At 39.1% G+C, this 15,786-nt stretch overlaps 1 protein-coding gene across 2 annotated transcripts in view; it reads left to right on the top strand.

Annotated features, from left to right (window-relative positions):
* The window catches only part of LOC132774295 (uncharacterized), a 30,434-nt gene that overhangs the window by 5,011 nt on the left and 9,637 nt on the right, over positions 1–15,786 (top strand). For both annotated transcript variants that reach the window (XM_060774285.2, XM_060774287.2), the window contains exons 2-5: positions 7,462–7,594; positions 10,439–10,616; positions 13,398–13,477; positions 14,658–15,491. In XM_060774285.2, the coding sequence (XP_060630268.2) occupies positions 10,524–10,616; positions 13,398–13,477; positions 14,658–15,491 (1,007 nt within the window). In that variant the 5' untranslated portion in view covers positions 7,462–7,594; positions 10,439–10,523. The remainder of the gene's footprint in view (positions 1–7,461; positions 7,595–10,438; positions 10,617–13,397; positions 13,478–14,657; positions 15,492–15,786) is intronic.

Below are 15,786 nucleotides of genomic sequence, written 5' to 3'. Positions count from 1 at the left end.
CTTGGCTGCAGTCTGTGTCTGCAGTAATCTTTGCAACTTCCTTTATAAACCGCCACATCTCCCTGAAGGAACTCAGGCGGCTTACAAGACTACAACAGTGCAACAAAGACACACAAAATATACAGTAGAAATTAGGCTAAATCAATTAAAAATGCCAAGGAAAAGAAAAATGAAACATACATGTATAATTTAACCTAAAACACATCAAATTAAAAGAAAATAACCGACAAAAAAAATGAATAATACTTTAAACCAGACTAAATTAGTCGTCCAGCCACAATCAGATTAAAAGTGTCAACGTCAGGGTAAATCTTCATGCAATTTAGGTCCTCCAATTTTAGATGTTCCATTAACCATTATCTAAGGCAGTGGTTCTCAACATGTGGGTCCCCAAATGTTTTGGCCTTCAACTCCCAGAAATCCTGTCAGCTGGTAAACTGACTGGGATTTCTGGAAGTTGTAGGCCAGAACACCCACAGGTTGAGAACCACTGATCTAAGGCCTGTTTGAAAAGCCATGACTTTAGTACCTTCCACTTTAGTTGACAATCTGTCTGGGAGATGCAGTAGTTGGTTATTGCCTAGTGGACCTAATCCTCCCCCAAAGAATTGCTGTCAAAGGCAACAGATCTCTGCATTGTTCTTCCTTTGAGTATATGTGGGAGGTGTGGGTGCTATTCATCTACCATACACAACAGTATCTCATGAAGGGTAGCTTCTTCTTGCGCGCTTGAGTTAGAGAGTGCTTTGATTGTACTTTTCCTGCATGGCAGGGATTGGACTTGGTGGCTCATGTGGTCTCTTCTAACTCTATGTGTCAGTTGTTGGTAAGTTTCTTTGCGTATGAACCATTACTTTCCTTTTCTGAGAAGTCTTCACTGGGTCCAATTCTATGCTTGAATGAGCATACCCACATGAAACCGAAAGTGAGTAGGAAAGAAGTACAGTCTATAGCAGGGGTCCCCAAACTAAGGCCCTGGGGCCGGATACGGCCCTCCAACGTCATTTACCCGGCCCTCACTCAGGGTCAACCTAAGTCTGGAACAACTTGAAAGCACACAACAACAACAATCTTATCAGCCAAAAGCGGGGCCACACTTCCCATTGAAATACTATTAAGTTTATATTTCTTAAAATTGTTCATTTTAATTATTGTATTGTTTTAAAGTGTTTTTTGCACTACAAATAAGACATTGCAGTGTTCATAGGAATTCATTCATGTTTTTAAAAATTATATCCAGCCCTCCAACAGCTCGAGGGACTATGACCTGGCCCTTTGTTTAAAAAGTTTGAGGACCCCTGGTCTATAGTGTCTGGTGTTCATCGCATCCAAGTACTAAGTGGAATGATGCTGCTTAACTTCCTGGATAAGATGGGATCTGGTGCCTTTAGGGTTTTTAGGTGAATTCTAGAACTTACTCACATGTAGATGGTGTAGGGCAGGGGTCCTCAACCTTTTTAAGCAGAGGCTCGGTTCATGGTTCAGTTCAGGGGCCAGACTATCGTTTGAAAAAACACGAAGCAGTTCCTATACACACTGCACACATCTTATTTGTAGTGCAAAATATGAAAGAATAATTCAATATTTAAAACGAAGAACAATTTTAACCAACATAAATGTCCCATTATTTCAGTTGGAAGTGTGAGCCTGCTTTTGGCGGATGAGATCATCAAGCTAATTAGGATTGTTGTTGCTGTGTGCCTTTAAATCATTTCAGACTTAGGGTGATCTTAAGTCTAAAGTTTAGGATGTGGGCTGGGTAAATTACCCACATATGGCCTGCTGGTCTTAGTTTGAGGAACCCTGGTGTAGGAATTGGGATGAGATCAAACAAAGACAGGCAGGGAAGGCCTCTGCTTCAATCAGCAGTAACCACTTTTCAGGAATGGTACAATAATATTTCCTGATTTTGGCCACATCTACACGGACACTTTACCTGAATTTAAAACTCCGGATTGGCCCCAGGGAAGTCCATATGATCAGCCCCTGTTGACTGGTGTCAGCTACTCTGCCATACACAGAAGGGGGACAAGATGTTCCATCCTGTGTCCTCAGGCTGGCCACGTAAATAGTTACAGCTAGATCCATATTGGAAGTGCTCCAAATGTTTAAACAGGCCCAAAGTCTGGATTTGCTCCTAAGCCTTTGGGGAACTCCAAAGCAACTTGTGACTTTCCTTAATGCAGTTCATGTAGATGCCAAGGGAGCCAATTCACTTCCCCTTCAGGATTAAGTGTCCATGTAGTCGTGCCCTTTGTAACTTGTTAGGATGACTCAGGTGGTCTATAAACTACATGTGCTTATCCAGAGTTCTTGTGAACCTGAGTTGCCATAGGTTTTGGTCCAGACAAGGAGGAAATGTTCTTGTTTTAGAAGACCAATAAGAGATCGAAAGGGAACTGCCTTTCCTCCGTACTCCCAGGGGCTTCTTTTAGTTCCATAGGAGTGGGTGGAACCTTGTGATGATATTGAACAGTGGACAATTTCTAATTTCCCTATGAATCCCTTTATTTCTGTATAATATTCTTGCTTCTGGGGTTTGGAGAGCAGAGCTTTTTCCATGGGAAAAAGGTTTTGATATGAAGAAAATATATCTCCCTTCAAAAGGCATTTTGCTAAGTTTGGATGAAATTGCCTTTGGCTCTAAATAATTGTGAAAACAGAGTTTCGAGTTGACCAAAGAGTCTTCCCTGCTCTTTTACTATTTATTTCCAAATGTTGTGCTCTTTGAAGCATCTCATTCAGTTACTGCTGTACATGTGATGGAGTTGGGCTGTCTCCAGCATCATGAACACTCCATAGTTCAAGTAAATGCCAGTGTTCAAACTTCTTGTGATAGTTATATTATGCTGCAGTCTGCATCTGATGCTTCCTCATGTTCAGACCTAGTAGTTTGCCTTTAGGGAAAGAATGTTTATATGATCAGTTTCACCTATGATCATATACTGCTGAGACCCTGGGAATGGTTAGCATTATTGCTTTTAATTAACAACAACAACATTAATAATAATAATAATAATAATAATAAACCTTTATTTGTACCCCGCTACCATCTCCCGAAGGATTCTGTGCGGCTTACAAGAGGCCAAGCCCAAATGCAATAGTAAATGTGGATTTGATGCTGGAAAAGAAGGAGGTAATAGTTGGGCAAGTTGATCGGAGTTAATCAGAATCTCCCAATATTCCTACTGACAGAGAAAGAAAAAAAATGTAGTCAGAAAGTATTATATTAAATCGCCATTGCAGAAAGCAAAGGTTTTGGATATTACCATGACTGCCTTTTCTCTGAAACTGGATCATCATCATACCTTGTGTGTCCAAGTATGATTGTCTTCCAGGGATAGTGGCTTGGTGGTAGGTCTGAAAGAACTGTAGAGACCTATTCTGGATCCACATGGTCTTTTACAGTGAGGACATATATTTTCAGTCCCAACAAGGTTTTGCTCGATGAACCACCCTCTTAGGATGGTTCTCTCTTTAGCCCTCCATTCATGCCACCTCAAAATCCACAGCACTTTTGGTCACAGCTGACTTCCAGTTAGAAACGCTTGAGGGCAAGGGCTTTCCGGTTATCAATGTTTATTCCACATTTTTAGGTTTCCTTTAAGCCAATCTTTAAATCTCTTTTGCTGTCCACCAATATTTCATTTTCCATCCTTGATCTGAGAAAGTAACTGCTTTGGGACATGGTGATTGGGCATTCGAACAACATGGCCAGTACAGTGACGTTGATGGAGGAGAATAATTGCTTCAATGCTGCTGGTCTTTGCTTCTTCCAGAATGCTGACATTTGTCCATCGGTCTTCCCAAGAGATTTGCAGGATTTTTCAAATGCAACACTGATGGAATTGTTCCAGAAGTTTAGAGTGACATTTGTAGATGGTCCATGTTTTGCAGGCATACAACAGCGTTGGGAGGACAATAGCTTCTTTCAAGATTTCTCATCCTAGCAGAGAAGCTCCAGCACATCCTCCCCTGTTACAGTGGCTACCATTTTTTTGAACAGGCATTTGAACAGACAAGTGTGTACATCAGCCCAGGGGTCTGGGATCCATTTTTAATCAACATTTTTAGAATTATACATGAGTATATATGGCAGTTCTGTGTTGAATAGCATTGTCTATTTTTCATTTACCCCTCCTTTCTAATCTTTGTCATACTTTTTCCTTCTGTTTTCTTAAAAAAATGTTACATGAGTTAACCATTTTCTTCCTCTCCTTTACTTTCCATTCCCACTTGTGAATTCAGTCACAGTTGAGATTTTTCATGTCTTTTGAAAGTGTGTTTCCATTGGTCATTACCACCAACTGCCATACTTAGTCCTTGTATTACCTTCTTCTGAATACCTGGTTGTATTCTTGCTCTACTTGCCTGAGGTTTACAATGCAAAGCTTGAGAAATCATCTTTCCCAAGTCTGGCATCACAAATTATGTTCTTTACAAGAGTCTTGACAGAGTCAAAAGAGGCCACTTAATCATCATTCAAAACAAGGTAGCATTGATACCATTCTCAGCACTGGTGGTCTGGGGACCCATCAGGACTAACCTTGATGCAGACAGCTCCTGTAAGGAAAAGTTTGCCAAATCCACATATCTCTAATAGATACATTTCTATGGTGCCAGCACTGTTTCACAGTGCCATTGCCTGTGCAGATGATGAACAAGACAATATCTGCAACATCTTTTTACAAGGGCCTTATATAAGCAGAGTAACATCCCGCCTCCCAACTGCCATTCTTTTACTTTGCCCCAAAGGTGGAAGTGGGCATCTCCTGGCAAAAAGTCTCTCTCTCTCTCTATTATTATTATTATTATTATTATTATTATTATTTGCTTCATTTATAAACTGCCCTGAGTCACCTGCGGGCTGAGAGGAATGGTATATAAATGTAGCAAATAAATAAATTTATATCCCGTCTTTCTCCCTGTGGGGACTCAGGGTGGCTAATAATCCCACACCTTAGTCATAGTTGAAAAAGTGCAGTACATAAATTTAAAAACGATTAAATAATACAGTGTGGATTGAAGTAAAAACAGATTAAAGAATAATAATATGTAAAATACTCTTTAAAACTCACTATCCCCCCCCCCACCCGAATTCCACACATATTTCTCCAGTAGTATGCCCTCTCTGCTGAGAGAAGCAGGTATTGATCTGTCTGCAGAAGACTAGCAGGAATAGGGTCATCCTGGTCTCTCTTGAGAGGGAGCTCCACAGTCTGGGAGCAGCCACCGAAAAGGCCCTTTCCTTTATTCCCACCAAACACTCTTGAGCAGGTGGTAGGACAGAGGGAAGACCCTCCCCAATAGATCATAGATGTCTACCAGGTTTGTAGAAAGAGATGCGGTTCTTCGGATAGCCTGGACTGGAGCTGTAAAACACTTTGTATATCAAAACCAGCACTTCGAATTGTGCCCAGAAATAGGTTGGCAGCCAGTGGAGCTGTTGCATGCAACAGACAAGTTGTCTGCTTCCTGTAGCCAACCCCAGTTAGCAATCTGGCTACTGCTCTTTGAACCGATTGAAGTCTTTGAGCACTTTTCCAAGGCAGCACTCTCAGGAGTCCCCCCCCCCCCCCCCCCCCGGGGGTATTTGTAACCAGGTAGTGAGGAACAAATTGAGGGAAGCAGGTTTAGCTCCTAGATGCTTGGAACATAGCCTTTTGTCTCAGAGGAGCGATGAGCAGCATTTGTGAAGGCAAGTGGAAGATCTGAAACTGGAAAAGGACTTCAGAGTAGTCAGGAAGAGTGAATAAAGAACTTTCACATAGTTCAAGTGCTTACTCATGCTGCGTTGTTGGTGCTCAAGTGACACAGCGGATATGAGGAGCAGCTATTAGCATTCAAAGAGGTATTTTTAATGTAACTAAAAGCTTTCAGTATAGTTTCTTTGTATAAATGGGAAAACAGAGCTACATTTGGAAAAATGTTACCACGGCAGTAATCAGTGGGACACTTTGGAATTGTACGTATAGCTAATTCCTTTTCATACTACTTTTCAAATTCTGGACTACAATTTTCATCATCCTTCACTGATGCTGTGCTGACTAGAACTGTACTAAAAACTGTTTGAGTGGAATTTGTTATTGTTCAGAAGAAGGCAATAGCAAACCTCTTCTGAACAAATCACAAAGAAAAGGTACACAATTCCAGCAAGAAGAACTATTTACTCAAAATTCAGAATACTATATTTCAGTTACGTTTGAAGTAACAATAACAAACCATTCATTTCAGTGGGAGGAAGGATTTACTTATATAATATGTGAATTGCATGTTTATCATACTACTTAGTTTCAGTCATTAATACACCTCATGCAGAACATTTCAGTATTTCTAAAATATTATGTTTGGAATAGATATATGGACCTACATCTCTTAAGTTCAGTTTAAGCCTCACTTTTCTGATATTCACCTTGAAATATTGGTAAAGGCTGTTATTTGGGTTGATCAATGCTAAAGCATAAACACCCATTGATGTGTAAACCCCAGAAAGAAAAGAATGTGGTCATTTGAAGAGATGGCTTCATGTAATGTAGTATTAATTGGTATCCATAAGTGCAAGCTTGCACGTGTCTTTTGAACTTTTGGAATTTTATAGGAGTTTATTATGGCCTAGGATTATTTTGTGCCTCCCCCCACACATTTTTAATCTTTCCCCTCAGAATGCCCCCAAACAGAGACCCTAGGCAATATATGAGCAATTATTTGGGGGGGGGGGGTGGCTCCTCCTGGAAGCCTGTTATTTAACAGGAAGTGACATAGAAGCTAGCTTCTGGGCTACCTCCTGCTATAGTCAGGCCTGTATTGAGTTTGAAATGGTCCTGGGTGGGCAAAAACATGACAAAATTGCCCCTTGTCCCTAAAAGCATTTGCGAACAAAAACAATCTAAAAAAGAAACCAGAGATATGGTGGGTGGTGCAACTTTAAAGGTTTCAAACTGGTCAGTGCATCCTTTTAATGCCCCCACTTGCTCTTAATAGAAGTTTGTGTTGAATGAGATTCATGCAGAGGTCCTAAAATGACTATCTGATTGAATATTTATATCTTTGCCTTACTTTATCTAAAATTGGGAGCTCTTTCTTTAAGAGCTAAAACATATTAAATCTGTGGAATCTCCAACATATGGGAAGCATCTGATCCAAAGATGCTTCTCAGTTCCATACAGAAATTCAGTCTTCATGTACAGAAGCCAAAGTGGCATGGCAATTAGATCTTACTATAAGTTGCAACCAATTAACAATATATATTTGGGCAAAAGACGGGTTATGTAGCTTAGACAACCGTGTTCTCCAAAATCTTGCTCTTACTTCTCCCGCCCCTTAATTTTTTGCCTGAGGCAGTCATTTCAATTCACCTGCTGATGCCGGGAGCTGATGTTCAGACTGGAAATCAAGAAAGCATGTTCATGTTCATTGTTTTCCATGAAGTGACTTACATTCTCAACTTCTTTTTCTGCCCAGGTTTGCAACAGAATCGAGGTTCCCTCATTTCAAATGTGAAGCTTTCCTTATAAGTAGATTGCGAGGGAATAAAAATCATATCATCATTGGCAATCTGCATGTAGCCAGGATTGCTTGGCTGGCATGAGGACAGGTATGTTCTGCTATATGTTTTCACAGTTTACGACTGAAATTACAAATTCAATGTATTGCATATTCAAAGCCCATCCAACTGCAGAGCCTTTTTTTGTTGTGCTCATATTGGCTGTTCACTAATCACCTCAATTTCTTTGATAAATAGAACCTTAGTCTGACAGTTTAAAGCTCTTAGAGTTCACTGATAATTGGTGGGTTGCTTATCCTCAAATGAATGTTTTAATTAGTTATTCTATCAAAATAGGATGGTGAAATGCATTGCTTAGATGGGGTGTTACATTCATTTTCAAGATGTGTATAGAGATAGAGGACTACCTACCTATGTAGAGTTGACATACATAAGACAAAAAGTAATCATAGATTAATGCTGACAGATATCTTGCTTAGTACTTAATATCCAGGTATTTCATTATAATCTGCATAGTGACTACTGAAGCTAACAAGGCACTTGGAAGGAGATAACCAGAAGCATAGGTTTGACAGGTCTAAGACTATTTGCCTGCCTACTTTTCTTTAACGGATATCATTCTTAATTACACTAATACGTTTCCCCAATCTCGAACTTGAGTTGTGCTTTATCTTATCTGTGTTAGAGATATATTTTACACTACTTGATCTCATGTAACTTGTTACATATTCCAGTTTGTTGGGTGTTATCATTAACTGCCACTGCCACCTGATCAACCATTTTAGCTCTGGTAGGCAGATCTCAACATTTAATTTTTGTTAAAGTCTGAAATCTTCTAAACATCTGAACTCTACCCATCCCTGCTTTAAACCATAAAGTGGAAATTAAATGTGCCCTCTCCCCCAAATCTATGTTTGAATCACTGCACTCTTCCCAACCAAAAGTTAGCAATCCAAACAACTGCACCTGACTTTGACATATCTGAAGAAATATTCCCCTTCTCCTTTAGAGTCACACCTTACTAACAGGAACATTATTTACGAGAAGATAGAAAGCATAATGCTAGGTGGGTGAGCAATGACTGCTATCCCCCCCCCCCCCCAAAGAAGAGAAAGCTAGCTAGCTATCTGTGCTTAGGATAGACCTTATAGTAATGAATGAAGAGATGTCCTTGGTAATGTCAAATGCTCCTATATGAATCAATTATACGAAAGTAAAAAATGACTTCTTTGATTTGTTGTTCTTGTGTGCCCTCAAGTCGTTTCCAACTTAACAGTGACCCTAAGATTAATCTTTCATGGGTTTTTCTTCGCAAGGTTTATTTACAGAGGATTTGCCTTTGCCTTCGTTTGAGACTGAGAGTGTGTGACTTGCCCCAGGCATATGTTACCTGTCCAAAAAAATCTCCCTTTACGAACCACCGTGAAGACTAAGATATTCTGGGGAGGCCCTGCCCTCGGTCCCGCCACTATTACAGGCTCATTTGGCGGGGACGAGAGAGAGAGAGAGAGAGAGAGCCTTTTCAGTGATTGCGTCCCGCCCCCAGCTATGGAACTTCCCTCCTGATTAGGTCAGCCCCCTCCCTCCTGTCCTTCAGAAAGATGGCAAAGATCTGGTTGTGGGACCAAGCCTTTGGGGCAGTGCAATGAGGCAATAATAGGAAACCTACTCCACTTACTGGAGGCTGCATGGTGTCTTGAGATGGTTTTAAGCGGGTGATTTTAAGTTAGATATGACTGATTTTAATGTTTGTGTATATTTATAGTTATTTATATCCTGACATGGAATGCTTGCCGTATATATGTTGTGCTCCTCCCTGAGTTCCCTTTAAGGTGAGAAGGGTGGAATATAAATGTTTCAAATAAATAAATAAATAAGTTTAAATTTCTATTCTTATTTTGATTCCTGGTGCAAATTCTGTATTTTGCAAAATGCTGCTACTTTTCTTATCCCCCTGTTCTGTAACTATTTCCTGCTTATGTATGTAGCTTTCAAATTCTTCAAAAAGACACAAACTTTACCAATCATTCCTTGTATTGCCGTTGTAATTATTTGTTTGGAATGTGCAATCAGTATACATTTGCTTAGAGTGGCTTGTTCAGAATGCACATTTTTTCTTATTGTCCTACTTTATATACTATAATAGTGAACTCATTTCTGTGAGCAAAAGTTCTAAGGTAAGATGGAACAGAAAAGAACATCTATACTCAATAAGCATATATCAGAAGGGTTGGAGAAATCTTTACTAGTTCTTTGCATGGGGAGAGTGTCATCTATAGTAATCTAGTGCTAACTCGGTATATCCGGTAGATGTGGGAGATGGGAAATAAGAAGTTGGGAGTGGAATGGCACTGTAGTCATCACCCTTTTTTGCAAGCCTCATTTCCCCACCACATCGCAAGACAAGATTTGCTCCGCAGAATACGAATTGCTGTGCAGACACCCAAAGCATTTTGCTGATACGCATTTGAGCATTAAAACATGAGAGAGATGGAAAAAAACATTCTTCATGGCTATCAAGCCATGGATCCTCTGGTTCCTGCAACTGATTTGTGGTTTGTGTAATCACTATCCTGGCCTCAAACTGGTTCCAGGATTTTCTATGTAATCCTATACACAGCTAAACTGCTTTCTTCAATAGTGGTTTGAAACTAACCTGAATGTAGATACTCTCTAGGACATGAATCAAATTACCAGAAAGGAAAATTCAGCTAAACATTATCTGACAGTAGGAGCTCTTCAATAGTGGAATAGAGTACTTTGGAAAATATTTTTAAGCAGAGTGTGGACACTTCTCAGGGGAAGTTTAGACTGGACTGACTGTATCTTGGCATCACTTCAAACTCTAGTTCTATTATTCTAATGCAGTTGTGTGTTTCTTTTCAATTTTCTACTATTTTCCCTTCTAATTTTCAAATTAATACTTATTTTTAGGAGCATGGCCTGACAAAGGCAGATAATGAACTTCATATCAGGAACTCCATCGTTGTAAGAAGTCCCGTTCTATCTTGATAGTGTGATGAATATGCCATTGCACCGTATCTCTGTAATTCCAGCCCGGGATGTTACTTTTTCCAAAGTGTCTAAGAGCAAGCCTAAAGGGAAAGAACAGGTATTGTCAAAGATTTGTTCATTTTTCTTTCATCTCAGACATTTCAAGACTACTTAAAGAATTGAAATTTTGTAGGAAATGGGGAGGGATAACTTAGCAGTCATAATATTTCAAGATTAATGCCTCCACTTTTCTTTTTAACTGTGTTATTTTTGTAAAAAAATAACGTATAATGAGCCCTTGGTATCCTTGGGTTGTCTGGTCTTGGCACCATGTAAGCCGCTCCGAGTCCCCACTGGGGAGATGGTGGTGGGGTATAAATAATAATAATAATTATTATTATTATTAGGTCTTATATAAAATGGCAAAAATCAAAGTTTGCTTTTTGGCCTCATATCTACAAAAGCTTATGCAAAAATATAAACCAGTTTATCTTAAAGGTGTTGCCACATTTCTTTTTCCCTCCCTGTTCATTCCCCCTTTCAAAACTATATGTTAGAGTTTGATAACTAATGTACAGTTGTGCCAGGGAATTTCTCTATCAGTACTGCACAAGAAAATATTGGTTAAATTGGGATATTGCCAGCTGTTTGGGGATTCCTGAATGGAAGATTATCCAGTTCTATTTCAGTTTGGCTTCAGATTTAGTTGGGATGTATAAGCAGAATGCATGTCTAGACTCAGCTCAACCATGAGGTTTGGAAAGTATCTTGTGTAACAGCTACATTTGTTCTTGAAGGTGTCTGAATGGGTCATATTGACACATGCATCTCCTTTAGATTTGTGTAACATTGGCATATGCATCTCCTTTAGATTTGTGTAACTTATCCTCAGTGGGGCTGTCCTTGAAAAGTATTCAGAAGCTTCAGTTGATCCAAAATCTTTTGATCTAACTGTTTGCTGGGGTTGTTTATAGGAAACACGATTCCCTCAGCTTAACTCATTAATGGTCCATTTTTGGACATAATTGAAAGTGCTGGTTCTGACCTATAAATATTGATATTCTCCCAGTATTGTTTTTCTTATTCCAATTTCTCATAATTTCCACAAAATATTTCAGGGGAGTGCTTTGGTCAACTTCAATTCATTGATTCATTTATAATAATAATAATAATAATAATAATAATAATAATAATAATAATTGTATTTCTTACCTGCTTCTCCCCTTTGGGTGAAATGGCCAGTCGGATTCTGTCTGATTGGAATAGCTACCCCCCAGAAGACAGCAGTGTGCAGGGAGGATTGTATGGGAAAAGACTATATTGATATTTGCTCAAAATGTTTCTGTACATTTGATGGTGTTCATGTTGGGGAACTCTGTACTTCAAAAGGCTGAGTGGTAATAAATAGCACTGACAAATCGTTTCCTGACTTTGGAATGTGTGGTGGTCTTCAAACTGTCAGAGGACATGGGTCTCGCTATGCTAGAAAGATGATTATTTCCTTTACGTGTTCGTTGGCATACTGTATGTCAGTTGTTTGCCATGTTAAAGGCATAAATCCATTCAATAATATTGGTGGGAGTAAACATACACAAAAATAAAAATCTAATTACTAATGAAAAATCACAGTAATATTGTTTACGGTTTCGCTAAGAATAAAGTATAAGGTATATAGTTCTTTAAATGATATATAACAACAATGTGTGCATAGAGCGAGTTCACATTTGCATTGCCACAATTTTATATATAGCATGATATGATCTGCAGTTGGTGGAGATCGCAGGTATGGAGAGTCATTGTATAATCTCAGTCTGAATTGGAATGTTGTGCCTGGTTTTCACTTCAGTTCCCCCATCTGTTTTCCCTAAAAACTGTGTGGACATTTTTGATGGGAAGTTGGAGTGAATGCTCATGCTTTATCTTTCTAATAAAAGTAACTGACTGTATCTTAATTTTTTTTAAAAAAATTATATTGCAAGGTACAGATATGACCAGAGTGTACACATGGCTACCACTTTTGTTTTTATTCTTTCTTCAGTTGACATCTAAATTATAAGCTCCTCAGTGAATTAAATAAAAAATAACTTATTTGAATTTAGTCTTGGCTGCCTTAAATAAGTCTGAGGAATTCTCTCTGGATGGCTGCATATTTCTAGATTGCATTGACCTCATATTAGTTTTCCTTTATGTACTTTATCACAGGGCCAAATATAAGCTATTTGGTTGTATATCCTCATAGACACTGTAGGCAATTCATAAATACCTTTAGCATCAACGATATTCGTTACAATGTATCAATGGGATTGCTGTTACTACTACTCAAGTACAGATAGCAGAGATTTTATATAATAAAAAGACGTATATTGAAAGTATTTCTGATTCCAGTGTTCATGAAATAATAAATTTCCTTCCAATTTTTGTCATTTTAGCTGTTGTGAAATAGCAATTTCAGATTCATCTTAGTGTCTTAGCAAAACAAACATCTAGTGATAGCATCTTTTGCTTTTTAATGGACAAATGTGACAATTAACAGTCCTTTATTTCCAGTGAATATGGTCACAAATAGATAGAATTATAGCGAAAATGGTTTTACCCTGGCAGATTTGATTTATGTTACTGGAAAAAAGATGTAGTCTAAAAAATAGTTTATGATAACTTCATTTCAAAGATACCTTTCATGTTAATTGAGGAATGGTTTTCCAAGCCCACTTCCAGCAAGTAATGGGCAGGATTTATGTCCCTTGCCCATTTAAAAGAGTGTCCTAAAGAATAACATTTAAAGGGTTGTGTTGTAGTCCCCAGTGCATATGTAAGAGTTCTCGTGCATTATGATAAGTCAAAGAATTTTATAGCTTGAAACAAATCTATCTGAAAGTATGACAATTATTTTTTCTTGCAGACTGGCAGTTCAACCTCTATTTCTGCTCTTCGTAGTTTCTCTCAGACCTCTGTTACACCAACCAGTCAGGACATCTGCAGGTAAAATCGTGGCTGTGTCATTGCAGTGAAACATTACAGAAGATGGCTGCACATGTCTACCTCTGACATGTCAAGTATCAGATACATAGACTACAGTAAAAGTCCTGCAAGACAGTTATCTTAATCATGCCACTCATAGAATATTTAAAAACAAATGTAAGTCTTGTAAGTAGTCTTTCCAAGCAAAAAAGTGTGCTGGGCAGTGAAAATCTTTAGAATATATTAAGTTCCAGCTTAATGTTGGGGTGCCATAGTCTGCGAGTTATAATGGATGTCATACCAGTGTCTTATAAGCTAGAAATAATTCTGAAGACAATTAAAAGGATGGCTTTTCCACCCATGATCCCTTTTGACCTGAGAAATTTTTAGGTGACCCTGGGTATATAGATATATAAATAAAATAGGTATAAAATCAAACATTTACTGATAACAAATCAGTATTTGAAAGGCTTGCTAAACGGGATGAATTTTCTTATTATAAAGTACAGCTGAAGCATCTGCAGAGTCCACTGTAAACACTGCACATCAGTTGTGTAAATGTTTAAAACAACCATTAGGTCATATTCAGAAAACTACTGGTTTCAAATATTTCAGGACCCTAATATTGCGCCAAGAGGACCCACAGTTTAAGAAGCAGTGATTTAAAGCAGAACAGATAGAAAAGCGATTGAGTGGAAACTGTTTGTCCTCAGAGCCTTCCCCCAGCATCCCCAGACATTATTCCTCCCTATTGGAGTCCCATAGACCCTGGAATGATGTATTTTGTGAACGTGAGATGGCACATTGGAAAACAGTTCAGTAGACTCTGCCATGTTGTGCTCTCACTGGCACACACACATTTAATGCAAGAATGGGCAAAATACAGCGCTCCAGATATTGTTGGTCTACAGCAGTGATCTTACTAAGCCAGCTCCACCAACGATATAAAATGACATGTGGAGAGCTGCCTATTGTCCAGCCTTGCTTTAAAGACACCGACATAGCACGCGTAGTACCATATGCATCATGCCACCATATTAACTGACTTGTTTTGTGCTGCTGTTCTCCACTTCTGTTCTGCTTGCTGTTTGCCCATCCCCCCACTAGCTGAAACTGTCATTTCTTCATATAATTGTATGCATTCTTTTTTAATGATTGTTTTTTTACTTTATGTGCTTTTATTCCACTGTTCTGCATGCAGTTCCAGTGCAGTGTATTCTGAATGTTGTCATCACAGTCCAGTGCAATCTGCTGTTGTCTTGAAAAATCCTGTCTGCCAGAATTCTTTGACTCAAGGGTCCACTGTGACTATAATCTGTCAGGATACGGTGCAGTCTTCCAAGAGAGACCTCCATGAGCATGAGTGTGTCCGGGGTCTCAAGTCTAAGAATGGAAAAACGACCCAAGCTCTGAAATTCTCCAAATCTCTCAGTGATATGGATCAGAAGGCTCAGAGCACCGCCCAAAGTTTTAGCTACGCGGAACGAACATGCTCAGAAGGCAAACTGACACAAACTCAGGAGCAGTGCTTAAAGCTTAACACATTTTATCACAAAGAGAAGAAGCCACTCAACCTCAGGCCCTTTCCTTTTAGTAATTCCAAACTTTCCTATTTCCAGTCACTTTCTACAAATTACCTGAGCACTTCTGGAGCTAGTGCTGTCCACAGTGCAGTACACGTTCCTCTCCTGGAGGACAAGTGTGACAACGAATTGTCCCGAAGTAAAAAACTGCTGCACTGCCTTTTCTCCTTCTCTCATACCTCCAGTGCGAGCAGTCATGAATTGGATAACTACTCAAGCTGCCTCCAATCAAAGAAATCACCCAGTGTGATAGTAGAGAGCACAGGTTTCTATTCAGATGACATGGGAGATGATGATGTCTTTGAGGACAGTTCCTCTGTGAGACTGAAAATTGCAGAGCTGCGGGCACCACTTTGTTCAGTTGAAAAGGATAGTGACCTAGACTCTCCTTCTCCCTTGTCGGAGAAATTTTCCCCACTTTCCCCTGTATCCATATCTGGGGATACTTGCAGGTTGGTTTACAGGGAACCACCTTCCTCTACTGCTTCCCAGTTTTTGTGGCAACTGCTATGTCCTCTGTGTTTCCACTCTTGCTTGCTTGCTTTACTGTGTGCAGTTTGAAGACTGAGCTGCTCTCTCATTTGACTGATGTGATTTTTTTAAATCATAACTTCTGCCTTGCTGTTTGAAAATACATAGCAATTTGCTTTCCATGCAATGGCGAACGTATAAATATGTAACAATATCAACATGAACATATGAAAGACCAGTTCAGACCTGTAGTCTCAAAAATGCATTTTGCTCATT

The sequence above is a fragment of the Anolis sagrei genome, chromosome 4, assembly GCF_037176765.1.
Source record: "Anolis sagrei isolate rAnoSag1 chromosome 4, rAnoSag1.mat, whole genome shotgun sequence".
Lineage (NCBI taxonomy): Eukaryota > Metazoa > Chordata > Lepidosauria > Squamata > Dactyloidae > Anolis > Anolis sagrei.
Note: the sequence above shows the minus strand (reverse complement) of the source record. Positions and strands in the feature narration are given on the sequence as shown.